Genomic DNA, 13,971 nt, shown 5'->3' on the forward strand with positions numbered 1-13,971 from the left:
TGAAGCAGAAATTACTTTAAATTACTCAAGTGAGCAATACCATTCTACAAGAAATCTTTGCAGGCATGCAAGATATGAATGCGGCTTCCTTCTACAGGTTTTGACACAAGATGGAGAGAGAGAAACGGATAGCAGCCTACACAATACACGTCTTCCATTCAGTTGCTTTTTATCATTTCATTTCATCAGATTCACTTCCTTTATAATTTTCAAGAAAAGGATCGTTTGGAAAATAGATTCTTCTCTATTTGGTATTTTGGAAAATAAACTCTTCATATCAGCCAAAGTGTATTGTACATGTTCTATTTATAAGTTCAAGATAATAATGAAAGACTTATAAATAATTCGAGTTTCTAACTTTTTGTTGTGACTTTGAACTAGACATTCCAATAACTAAATTAAGACTATCAATGACTAAAAGTGACCATTTGTCAAAGACATTCAAGTGTGTGTTGGGAGATTAGAGGGAAGGCAGGAGAAAGAGTCATGAACAAAATGGGTTAAAGGATTAAAATTAGGGAGAACAAAGACATGATACTTTGCTTCTCACACTATGCTGCAAACACCACAGACTGATTACTATTCTCAACCCAATGTTCTAGGCAGCTGCTAGTATAAACAACATGCTAGATAAAACCATCTTAGGTCATATCATTGAAATTGGGCCCTCTAAGAACATTTTCATCCTCAATCTAAATAATATGTGCATGCTTTAAATTTTCAGAGTACTCCAAGCTGGCTGGTAAGGGAAATCCATTAGAAAATGAACATCATAAGCTAGAAAACAGGGACTAATACTTCCCAGAGTCTTAGTAAATGGCAAATGGAAGTAGTAGAAAGCAAATATAGTTCAGTTAGGGTGAATGCATAATGTGCCCAGTTTAAAAAAAAATGCAGCTTATTTAGATGCACTAATAAAACTGGGGAATTGTTTGGCTTAGAAAGTTGGCAAAAAAAGATTTAAGGGTCATAGAGGACTGTGAGGCAGGGCAAAATTTTGCACTCTAAAAAAGCAAGCATAACAGAAAAATGTATAAACATTATATTGCATGTCTTCTCTGTTAATTCTCCCAAATCCAGACTCTGCTTAAAGCACTACCCCAAATCTGGGATGTGCAGTTTATTTCCTTCTTTGTTTTATCATCTTATGCATTACCAGCACAACTGCAGTCACTTCTGCCTTCATTTGGGATCCTACTAAAATACCTCCATGCTCAAAAGTCTCCTATGGCTATCTACTGTGAACAAGATAAAATTCAAAATTCTGTCCTCTCCACAGAAGCACTTCACAATCAGCATGTAACTTATATTTTTGCCATGAGCTTCTGTGACTGACATTCACGAACTCTGAGCTTTAACTTGGCTCTTCCGCTCCCTCTTCCTTGGACACAAGAGGCACACTTTGGCATCTGCACTTTCTCCACAATATTCTGTCTTAAAAAAAAAAAAAAACTCCTTTTTTTAACGTGTTTTCCACCCACTCCACCTAATATAAGTTTTGCATTTCAGGAAGCATTCCCTAGTCACAACAACTTATAATAGCAGAGCCTGTAACAATACTTTTTCACAATTAATTCTGCTTTTTTTGTTGTTGTTTTTTTGTAACGTGCATCTTCTTCTTCCCATTAGACTATAAACTTATTTGTCTGTATTCTCACCACTTACAATGTGCCCATTTTTTAAAACCACAGGAATTAATAGGTGTTTAAACTACTGGTTTGATGAACCTATAGACATGACAATGGAAGAATCACAGATTTCAATGGAAATTTGGCTCCAGTATTCACCTGAATGATGTTGTCAAAGTGGGTTCAAAAAAGGAATTAGAAGGCATCTTGTAACATATTTTAATAAGGTCAATTCAGTTCAGTGAATATTTATTCAAAATCTATATGGTTCCAATATCAAATAGTTTTGTCAGAGTAAAATAACTTAAGCCTAGTCTTGAAGAAACAAAAATTGGAAAAGATTATTTAAAATGTTAATGCAGGATTTGACATAATCACTAGAAATCTAAATATGCAATGTTTTACTTAAGTACAAAGTACTATGTAGAAAGATACTATGCTTATTGACAAGTTCAAAGAGTAACTGATCCTTAATACAAATACACGCTTTCTAGATTTATGAGGAGGTACCTGAGAGCTCTAAAGGTATTAAGTAGTCACTAAAAGAATCAAGTGGATGATTCCATTCAAATATAACTGGTAAGTCAGAAAAGCCCTGATTCCACATTGCCCCGGCCTCTACCAGGTCACAAGCATTTCACAATTACACGTCAGCTTTCACTGAGGGATAAACATTCTCGAGGTGCTTTCTGCCTCTGGAAACACACGTTCTTTATCTGGATGTTGTTGAAGACACTGTCCACCATACTACTCGTTGCTCTGGATGTAATTCTCCATCTGAGAAATATGTTTAATGTATGTCTCTTCCCTAGGGAACTAGAATACTTTCTTTTCTATGAGAATTATCATTAATTTCCTCAGTTCTATGATGTAAGTCCCACCCCTCCTACACATACGCACACTTGGATGTGTCTGAAATTGGAATGAGTATTCGTACACATGTGTATATGTTCACATATATATGTACACATATATGTATATTCATGTTTGTATATGTGTTGTTTGTATATATATACACATGCATATATGTTTGTATATAGATACATACATATATATGTATATTCCCTCCAAAAGCTGTCTGAAATTGATATTCTATTTTATAATTATTTATTTTAAATACAATAGAACCATATCTACCTCTCCCCTTTGCCTGGCAGGAAGCTCAACTCCAAATTTTTGGCTCAGTCATTTCAGCCAACACATATTCACATGCTCTATTTCCTTTGTCCGGAGCTCTTATTCTAATTTAAGTTTTTCCTAGTTCTGATCTTTTAAATTTATTTTGTTTCAGCATGTTATCAAATATCCTTTTATATTGTTATTAAATTTTTAAAGAAATGGGCAAATATAAGGGCATAACATCAATTATTAAATGTCTCTTGACTATACAAGTTCAAATATTTACTCCTAGTTTCCAAAGTCCTCAAATTCAAGAAAATAATACTGATACACAGAAAAATTAGGTCCAAGTATTATACAAACAGACCAATTGTAAAGGAAAATCTACTACCTTTCCTTTTTTAAAAAAAAAATTGTAATAGCTTTTGCCACCTGAACCTTTTTTGCCTCTCCCTGTTGTGCAAATAACATTATCCTCTTCACCACTTCTGTATGATGACAACATGAATCACACTGAGATTTTAGTAAAACTCTGTCATGATTTCCATTAAAATGTTTTTTTCGGCCTCCCGATCCTGGAGGCTATCCACAAATACAGCTCTCGGTCAATCCAGTAGCTGAAGTATTTACAGGAAATCTCAATGAGCGAACCGCCTGCGCTTTTTATCAACACCAGCGAAAGCTCCCGGGGAGGTGTCTGATGAGGAGAATAAGTTGTTCCGGAAACCACTGGGGATTTATACTTGAGGTTCTCTTATCTGGTAAGCTTTTTTTTTTTTTTCTTTAAAAAAAAAAAAAAGGTCCCCTTGTAAGGGGGTGAAAATCTCCCACTGACACCATGTGTGCCCTATTAAAGTTGTTTTTATTTTAAAGCATTGTAAAAGTGGTTTTATATATTTTACATTAAGATCAGAGTAGCTTACTGCTGTGTTAAATTCATAAAAGAAAGGCCCTTTGGAATTTTCCTGTCCTTGCCTCGTTGCCCATAGAACGTCCGACCTTCCGTGGCATACGTAGTTGAGAAATCCTTTTTATAAGTACCCATAAAAGAGACTAGTACATGTTGCTCCAGACTATAATTAACGGGGCGAGTGGAGACTCCAGATGGGAAGCTGCAGAGAATGGCACAAAGAGGTGTGGCCCCTTTCACTGCTCGCTCCCCGGCCCCTCTGGCAAACAAGGCTGGCACCCAGACAGGCTCAAAATGAAACTGGGAGAAGAGGTCGCCCTGTATCCCCTCCCTCGGCCTCTGTGTGATGGGCGCTTTGCACGCCCTTCGATTTCTACGTCTAAGTCCAGGACGACACTGTTTTCCCTTTCTGGATTTTCCACGCTCTCCCGTGCACACCGCAATAGCGCCTGCTTTTCTGCTCCTCCATTCTCTCAGACCATCACCTTTCTGAAATGTGAAAATTAGTAGATCTAAAGGAATCATTGCTTAAAAAAATAAAAAATAGAAAAAAAAAAAAAAACAGAAAACACCACCAACAGGTACCAATAGTTTACCACCTACTCGCTTTCCTGCAAACAAGTAAAAAAAAAAAAAAAAAATTAAGTGGTCGTGGGCTGCCGAGAGGGCAGGGCAGGCAGACTTCCTGAGATGCCGCCTAACGCTCATTGCTGAGATCACTAAAGCGGGAATTTCTGACACTAGCTACTGAGAGAGATGTTTGGGGCCAGGCAAACCTTCGTTAAGCATGAATTTAATATAATAATTATACATTAATATCTAAAATGTGGCTCTTTGCTTATGGATGACTGTCCCAGTTTATAATTACTATAAACATTACATTTAGGTGCCATATGTCTATAGAGTAGCTGGGAACTAGCATGATTTGCTTAAAGTAACACAAATCACTGATTTTAAAATATAATAAAGTATTTAGCGTAGCAAAGAGGGGCAACAAGAATTCCCCTTTTTTAGATGCTGTCATCTTCATATAAAAATGTCAACAGCTACATTCCTGACAACTATGAAAGTTTCAAAAGACAAAATGTTTTCCTCTTATCCTCTCTCTTCCATACTACTCTTGGGGTTGGCATGTATAAAACAGACCACATAAATTACAACTCAAATGTAAACAAAATGTACAGAAATAAAGAACATATGTCTAAAGCATATTTTCTTGACCCTTATCCTACTGAAACTGTGCTCATTTCCTGCTCTCAGTTTAATCCATCACAATCTGCAACCATCTTTAGTTATATTATCTAATGCCTTGTCCACATGTTGCTGTCAATTTATGTACAGAAAACAAAGATTAGAGAGGCCTTGGTACTATTGCCTTTTTTAAAAGTAGATGTTTGCAGAGATTAAGGGTCTAAGTTGCTAAATAATATTTTCTTTTGTTTCCTACCAAGTTAAAAGTCACTTAAAAAAGAGAGATAATGGTCAGGTAAGGTCTCACGAGATGAATAAGTTATTTTCAAATTGAAATAGTATGTAGTAGCAGATTCCATATTTAAATTTTAGCACAGTCCTGAGAAAATGCAATTAGGGCTTAAAGAATTACACTGTGTTGTTTCTTAACAAATGCGATATGGTGCATTGAGGCAGCCACAAGCAAAAGGGACAAAAGGCTATCTGAGCATGTGTCAGAGCATCACCTAAATTACTTTAACAGTCTGACTACTTAAATGTGTCAGAAAGAGGAAAACCATGCTGGGCACAGAGCTCCTGGATGTGGGGGTGGGACTCAGATCCCAGCACTTCTGTGCAGACCAGGGACTAAGGGGGCAGAGATGGACTCTGGGTGTGACCCAACACAAGGCAGCCTCGGCTAGAGGGCAACAATGAAAGGCTGAGGGTAGAAATCACAGTCTTGAAGTCACACTCGCCCGCCCCTCACCAACAAACTGAGGACGAATGACAGTAAAATTATAGAAGTCTTAGCGGGGAAGCTGAACCAAAGCAAAGCTAGTGGCATTTATGACCTTTGGGGTATGTTTCAGCAGATATGTCAAGTTGGAAGATATTGGGAGGGGGTGCTGATGGCAAGGTGCCATGATTTTTTAAAGTATTTGTAGAACAAATGTAAAATGATATGTAGGTTGGAGGGAGAAATAGTTTAAAGTAGGCTACTTTGATGTTGGACAGCCACGCCTTATCTTTGACATTTATTATAAGGAACAAGGAAGAGGAGCAGGAAAACCTGAGTTTCCTAGGCGGCAAAACCTTGGTCCTACTCTCGGCTCTGCCACTAGATCCTTGCCATGCATCCCCCTGGACCAGCTGGCACCTCGCTAGCGCTCTGCTTCCTCCTCTTCCCTAATATACAGTGGGAGGATCAAGGATAGTCACATAACACAGCCACTGGGTCAATAGCTTAAGTTTTTTCCCCTAGGTCTTCAAAACTCTCTTTCGTTCAGATTTCTAATCAAATGATGCTCCCTCAATTTCCCTGAACACCCTAAATAAAATTTACACCCACAATGAATTTTTTCACTAGTTCCTTATCCTGCTTTATTTTTCTTCACATGAAATCATGCACTCATCCACCTCTTTATTGCCATGATTCCCACTAGAAAACACTCTGTAGGACTCTGAGCAATATTATGCCTAGAGCAATGATTGGTACACAGCAGTGCTCATTAAATATCAATGAATGAATTAAAATTAGTTGTCATGAGACCTTACAAAACAATGAGTCCCAACAGATAAAATGTTTTAGGTTGAGGTTATGTTGGTCCATCCTGTGAAAGCGTACAAGAGTACAGCCGCCTCCAAATGTCACCATTTTGCCCTGTACACAAGCATCTTCCACCTTTGTGCCTCTACAATCATAATTTTGTTCTTCCTTCTGTCATTTAAATATATGATAATAGCATACTTATATTTTTCTATTAATATATTTCCTAATATATTACATGGCTGAGGCTTAATATCCCTTCTATTCAAAGATGCAGGTTATATATTAATAGAATAAATTGGTCTCTGTTCTATTAGGTTGAGTTCTATTAATTAGTGTGCTCAGGGTGGGAGGGAAGTGAATAAAGACAGTTATATCTACAGTGAATACAGCCTTCGTCTTCAAGGAGTCCATTCTTTTTCTCCCTTGTTTCCTACACACATTGTTCGATCTATTTTGTCTCTCACTCACTGTCTGCCTTTCTCTTTTTTCCATGGCCTTTTATGTTCCTTTCTCTCTCTCTCTCTTTTCTTTCTCCATCCTCCTGCTATCTTGGTAGCTAAACCGCAGGTCAGATGTAAACTTAAAAAGAGTCTTGCTTATTCTTTGAAGGTTGACTACCTGTGGGAAGGAAGGAGCAGGACAGAGGAAGGTGAAAGGTGCCAGACGTGAAAGGCTTGACAAATGTACAGTGCAACTACTGAAAAAGTGTTTGGTTCTTTGGTTATAGAACAGTGCTCTTGGGTTTATAAGTCTCTCCCTCATCCTGCATATGACTACCACAGAACTTGCCCTTATGTTTTGGCAATTAATCTTAGAATCACTGGATTTTAGAACTGGACTAGACCTTAGAGCTTGCCTATTCCAATACTCTCAAATTTACGAATGAGGAAATAGAGGCCAAAAGAGGTTAAGTGACTTGCCAAGGGTCACAGAATTAATGACTTGACAGGGTACAGAGACTCAGATCTCCTGACCACCAGACCAGAATCCTAAAAAATGAGTGTCAGAAAAGCCCAAGAAGCTCTACAGGTTATGTCATTAAAAACAAAAGAAAAGATAACTAATCAAAAAGAAAAGTTTGGGAATGAACACTGACTAACTTCAAGTGTAAATTAATCCATGACTTAAGATATTTCCAGATATGCTTTCTTTTTTTAAAAGCAACAGCAAATGACAATTCAAAGGAAAGTAAGCTAAAGCATTACATTGTTTTTTAAATCTTGCATTCATTTGTTTTCTCATTTTTAATAGTTTTTAGTGTAATGTCTTATACACTTAGTGACTATTCCATTACTCTGACCTCTAACTTATGCTTTCCAGTAATCGAAAGCAGCTGATTTTAATGTGGTGGTGCTTCAGTGTGAAGGAGGTTAAGGCTGTGTTTGTGTGCAATCAGGTTAAGACTGGCTCCAACAAGAGAAAAATCCATACATATGTTGAAAAGATCTGAAAAATGCCTGTATTCCCAACCTGATTACGACTTACATTTTTGCATGGTTTGTCAAAGCAGATCACTAAAATCAAATCAAGATGTAAAATGGGATAAAGTGGTTTTCTTCTCCATTCTTCCATTAATCACCGTGACCTACTGAAGAAAGGAACTTTTTGCTTTCTCACCTGAGGCAAGGTGGGGTATTCCACTGGAAGTTATGCCAATTTTTATCAATTAGTGCTCAAGTTCCAAAATTAATTTTCTAGTTTTCATTTCTTGCATTTATAAGAAGTTATTTCATTACAGAGTAATTTTCCATTTCTATCAACAATTCTTTTGTAGTTCTCTTTTTATAAAATATAAAGCAAATTCCCATATAACCTTTTAGACCTGTGCACTTTAAAGATTATACAAAATTTGAATTTATTAAACTGAAAATGTGGAACGATAGATAGTCTCGCCTAATAAACAATACTTGGAAAAACTTAAATGTGAATTTAATCAGAGTTCATTAATGGTTCACTTGTCAGAAAGCGAATATTAGCAGATGATACATAAGCAATTGTTTTGGCATAATTTAAGTTGCTGACAGTGTCAGATTGTACTCTATAAGGCAGTATATACTGTTGTTGGTAGTACAAAAAATAAGAGCATGGTAAACATTATAAGTTAACAATCTAGCTGTTATCTACAAAATTCTCAAGCAAGACTGGGGTTAGGTCAAAATATTTGGAGAGGGGAGGGGAATATGGTGGCTCTTGTTACACATAAGCATGTTTGTTAGAGGAGCATTTTCAGGTTAATTTTTGCTATTAACGTAAACCACAATTGGGGGACCACATTGCTGGAAGAGAAATGGGGGGAGGGTAGTTGTATAAACAATATACAACAAAGGAAGTCTTTATTTCCAATACCTGAATACATCAGGTTTGTTTTTAGGTACAAGGTTGCAGGTTAAATGCTCTCAGCTATCCAAGAAGTGGCTTATTAGTTTTGTAAGAAAATATTTTCTTATATTTTGACTGAAAAATACCCAGTTTAAGTGAACAAAACCATCCTTGTTAGTGAAAAGCAAAGCCAAAAAAACTTTGTTTCAAAGACCTAGCAAAGCAAAGCAAAACTAATTCAAGAGGAAAAGCTGCCTTCCTAATAGTAGCTTCTGAATCTGGATCTAATAGTTCTCAAAGGCCGACTGGAGTCTTCAAGTCTTAAAAGTTTGTCTTCCTCTATGGATCATAGGCATTCTCTATGAGGCAGAGTAATATGGATATAAATCCATTTTAAGCCGATATATATTCTCTCTCTGGGCTACAGCCACAAAGCTGAAAAACTATGCACCAACAGCAAGAATAAGGGCAAGCAAAAGTTTTTATTATTTTATAGGGCAATTTTCCAAACACAACTTCCTTTTTTTGTGGACTAGAAAAACCCCAACTTTGTCTCTGGTAATGTAGCATCCACTAGTGATAAAATAAACAGTAACAAGCAATTCTACTCCAAGAAGCACAGTGACAGCGCTGATAATGGCATTCAAAACAGACTTAGTGTCAGGCGGCACCTGAGCTATACATGCTTCTCCTAATTTGTAAATGGGCCTAATCCTGTTATTACAGGATAATTACTGCAAATCAGCACAATTACTACAAAGACATGAATAAACACACACATCCCAGTAGCTGTTTTCTACAAATTATTATCAAAACAAAGAGAACCGGCTAATTGTGGTAACATTAAGACAATGTTTATTCCTCCCAGTGTTTGGGCAAGTTTATTTTAAGTTGTCTTCTTCAACTAGTAATGATACAGATGATTTTACAGATTCTATAAACCTTTCTAATCTAAACTGTTCTCAACTGAAAGTTGGCTGCTTCCCCCAAAGCAACATCTGCAAAGGCCTGATTTCATAAGCCAAAAAACCCAACTAACTCACTTTTAGAAATCTCAATTTAGAAAACTCATTTGTAATGTACTCTTCTAAGTTATTATCAAGATGCCATGAAAGTGAATGAAATATTCACTTTTTATTCATCATAATTTAAGCATTCATCTCCAAGTTAGTACAATGTGGAATTTTACCCTCTCGTTGACTATATTATCAGGTTTCCCTCATGGATAACAATTATTTATTGGAAGGGAGGGTGGTTATGGAAGAGGAGAATTCAGAAAGCACATAGCCCATGATAGTGGTTATCCAAACTCACCTCCTGGACAGTGCCTCATGGCCATCTTACATCTCCTGGATTCAGCGATGGTTGGACATGGTATCGTGTCTTTTGCTGGCTTTTTAACAATTTGTCGTGTTCTGGTTTCCAGACCCCATTTAAATCCACATGTGCGATTATTTCTGCTACAAGTTCCCCATTCACTCCAATGACCAACTTCACATCCTTCTAATAAAGATTAAAAAACACAAACACGAATAAAAATTTGGGATTCATTTGCTCCACTGTCATCAAATTTACAGAGCAGTATTTTTCCACTCCCTCTCCCCCCGACCTTCAGATACCAAAACTTAAGTTGTACAGCCCACAAACACCAAGTTTATCTTTTAGGAACTTTAATTCTTTAAACCATACGGTTACTTCCATCTACAATAAATAACTGCTGCGAAAGTACTTTAAAAATTATTACTTTCTATTTGGCTTAGTTCATTTTTCGAAGAGATGCTACTGGTCCATTCTAAAGACACTGAAATATATAATCTCTAAAAGATTAAATAGCTAAAACCTACAGTAGAGGATACTATTTCCATACCATGACAGAAGACAAAATTTTATGGGTTAATTCTGAATGCTTCCCCCTGCAATTCACAAATGTGTTAGTTTTATTTTTCAAGTAGTTGGTGAAGAGGATAGGGTGTCTGTTTGGCATTTTATGATGATCTCAATTCTTTCAATAGGTGTCTAGAAACCACGGTATGTATTTCTTATTCCCTAAATTGGTGCTATATATTATTATAGTTTGAAAGGTAAATAAGTATGATCATATATTTAGAAAATGTACGTTTTTCTAGATATGTAAAAGCTTTTAGCATCCCCTTTTGTAAATTCATGTAGTGGAAAAGTAGGCTACCGTCCACTCCCAGGGGTGGGGCAATAAAAGGACAAAAATAGTCAAAGTTAACCTTCCTCATTAAATTCACCATTAAGAAGTCCCTTCATACTAGCAGATGAGGATTCAGCCCCAAAGTCTACACACATTTCAGTATTCCAGATTTCAGCAGGCATCATGGTTATTCTTAGATTTTTCAAAGCTATGTGAGATTTGTATTCAGGGGAATACATAAGACCCAATATGTAATTTATTTATGTTTAAGAGTTTCATAAGAGTTTCCATTGAACATTTGTCATGGGCTGGGTCCAGCCTCTCAAAAGCAAACTCAACTTTCTGAATATGCTCTTCTAGTGACTTTCTTATTATTTAATAGGGTGTTGCCTGTATGAATGTATTAACACATAAATATGAACATAAGCGCGCATTTCTTCAAAAAACTCTCATTTAAATGTGCTCCCTGCAAGCTTTTAAATATATAATTATTGACTATTTTAGCAATATTTCTGTAGAAAAGAAGTTCTCAATTTTTTTTAAGTCTCCATTTCAAGAAAATGGCAAATCTCACTTATAATACATTGTTCTATCATATCAAATATATAACATGTCAGATAAAATTCAGGGGTTGGGGGTTAGGGGTTGAGCTGGTGAAGATGCCATTACACCTAAGAATAGATTCAAGCATTCATCAAAATGTAGGCACTCACATATCTTTACCTTTTAATCAATGGTATAAAACTAAAATCACATAAAATCAGTAAAAAATTAGTATAAACACCCAAAACCAAAGTGTTTTTTAAATACTCTAAGAATATAAAATTTATAAAATGTGTATTCCTAATTATTGTTCACAAATAGTATATACATATATATTAAGTTATGCATTCTAGATATCTAAATTTAGTAAGATTTTTTAATGTTCTTGGCAACATCCAGTCAATCATCAACAAAATGTATTTTGCACAAAAATTTTCTTTCCAATTGATTTTTTTAAACAAATGGCTAAGAAGCTCTATAATTAATATATATAACAGAAGTGACAGAATAGGTAACCACACGGTACTGCCTGAAAATTTTTTCTTTTAAACAAAATATTTTTCCCTAACAGTTACTAAAAATTTATTAAAATAATTAACAGATATATTACACATGATAAAAATGTTAATATCAGCATTTAAATAGTTTAACCCAGTAAATGTACAACTAGCAAATCATGTAGCAAGATGTAATATATGAGACTACCCAACGTCATGACACCTAAAGAATTCAGAAAGTCAGCAAAAAACTTAAATAATTTTCGGTGCTAATTAACAAGATTTTGTTTTTAGGTTGAATATATCTAGCATGCATTTTTTTTTCCAAGAAAGAGGTGTTAAAAGTTGAAGTTTGAAAGTTACATGAAAAACTACTCACCCACACATTCCATGGTTTCATCTAATGGTGCAAAACCATCTGGACATTCATCAAAGCAACGGCCTCTATGCAAATAAAAGCCTACTTTGCACTTGGTACAAAAGTCTTTGCTAAAGCAAGAATCACAGTTTTCTATTCTGCACCCTAAAAACAATTTTAAAGAGAAAAAGATAATTTCAGTCAAAGAAATACACTTGTTTTGCAAATAAAATTTTCACAAAACTCATCAGTCAGCTCAATCGAAATTCTAGTGGTCAGAGAAATATGTATTCAACTCGTTTGTTTCCTAATGCCATCTCATTCTAAATCACTCCTACCTCTTCTAACAGCTCACCACATCAATAAACTAAGACGAAATTTCAGCCCAGGGCCCAAGCAGCATGAGACCCTTCAGAAATGTTCATAACTCCAAATGGGATTAAAGCAAAAATTAAAAAGAAAAACACCCCCACTACAAATTACATTGCTGCTGGGATTGAAATCTGTTCTGCTCTTCAAAAGACCTAAAATTGAAAACAGAAAGGGAATACTCTAATCAGTGTCTTCTGTTTCAGGACAGTAAAATTCTGTTTATGTTGGTCAATGCTGGCATTTACTTTTATCGGAAGGTGTCTTAACTTGGAGGGGTAGTTTAGGTCATTTTTTAAAAACATACAATGTGCCAAAGGCATTGCATGCATTTTCATTTAGTCTTCATAATCTTACAAAGTGGGCAGTACTATCACTGTTTTGCAAATAGGAAACTGAGACTAAATAAGAGAGATAAAGTCACATAGCTTGTAGTGGCTGACTTGGTTCTGAAAGCCTCCAAAACCATTGCCTTCTAAATCTTCATAACACACTGAATGTCGGTAGGAGCAGTCTTTGAAACAGATGTGCTTTCAGGACTGCTACATGTGGATTTGAGCCCCAGCTCTGCCCTTACCAGTCCTGTGACTCTGAACAACTACATGCCTCTCTGAGCCTCCATTTCCTTCTGTATAAAACAGGGACATCACCGACTTTGCAAGGCTATTGTGAGAACTTATAATATATGTAGATTGCCCAGCTCACAATAGGTAGTCTGTATGGCACATGGAAGCAATAGTAGATTAGAAACATGTATTTTTCCACTAAACAACACACACTACAACAAGGTGTAAAAAAAAGCAGCAATTTATCTTGTCCTCTAGGTCAGATTCCCTGGTAGGCCAGTAACATCTGGGCCAGACATAACTGGCTTGCACAGGTAAAAATAATATAGTCTAAAGAAAAGAAAAGAAAGGAGAGAAGGATGGAGGGTCAGTTAACTGAAAGGTCAGGTTTTCTACAGCTAGCACATTACTTGCAGCAGATTGAATTGATAGTAACTAACAGCATGTAAACCTCTATGAAATTGCTTTTATTCACTTAACAAGGCTCTCAGTATCAGTAGTGTATTTGGAGTTTCAATGATTCATAAAAGCTTTAAAATATATAGTTCTTTGCAAGCAAAGAAATAATGGAATAGGAAATGTAACCAAAACATGAAATCACTGAATATTAAAATTTTTTTAAATTGAGAAAATAAAGGCAGAAAGTAGAATTTAAAGGCTAAAAAATTTTATCAAATTACATTATAAATAATGAGTTTGTAGGCCTCTAAAAAGAAAATGGCGACTCTTCACCTTTCAATATTGAGTCTAAACGGGTTTTCATGTATTAAATGACCACCATG

General features: G+C 35.8%; 1 protein-coding gene across 2 annotated transcripts in view; it reads right to left on the reverse strand.

The window, feature by feature from the left end:
* RSPO2 (R-spondin 2) overlaps window positions 1-13,971 on the reverse strand; it is a 137,856-nt gene that overhangs the window by 37,786 nt on the left and 86,099 nt on the right. The window contains exons 4-5 of one of the 2 annotated variants that reach the window (XM_016165106.2): window positions 12,276-12,419; window positions 10,013-10,198 (exon numbers count right to left, since the gene is read on the reverse strand). In XM_016165106.2, the coding sequence (XP_016020592.1) occupies window positions 10,013-10,198; window positions 12,276-12,419 (330 nt within the window). Of the gene's footprint in view, window positions 1-10,012; window positions 10,202-12,275; window positions 12,420-13,971 lie in introns of both variants that reach the window. The other variant, XM_016165102.2, reaches the window with a different exon arrangement.

The sequence above is a fragment of the Rousettus aegyptiacus genome, unplaced genomic scaffold (assembly GCF_014176215.1).
Source record: "Rousettus aegyptiacus isolate mRouAeg1 unplaced genomic scaffold, mRouAeg1.p scaffold_m13_p_15, whole genome shotgun sequence".
NCBI classification, from domain to species: Eukaryota; Metazoa; Chordata; class Mammalia; order Chiroptera; family Pteropodidae; genus Rousettus; species Rousettus aegyptiacus.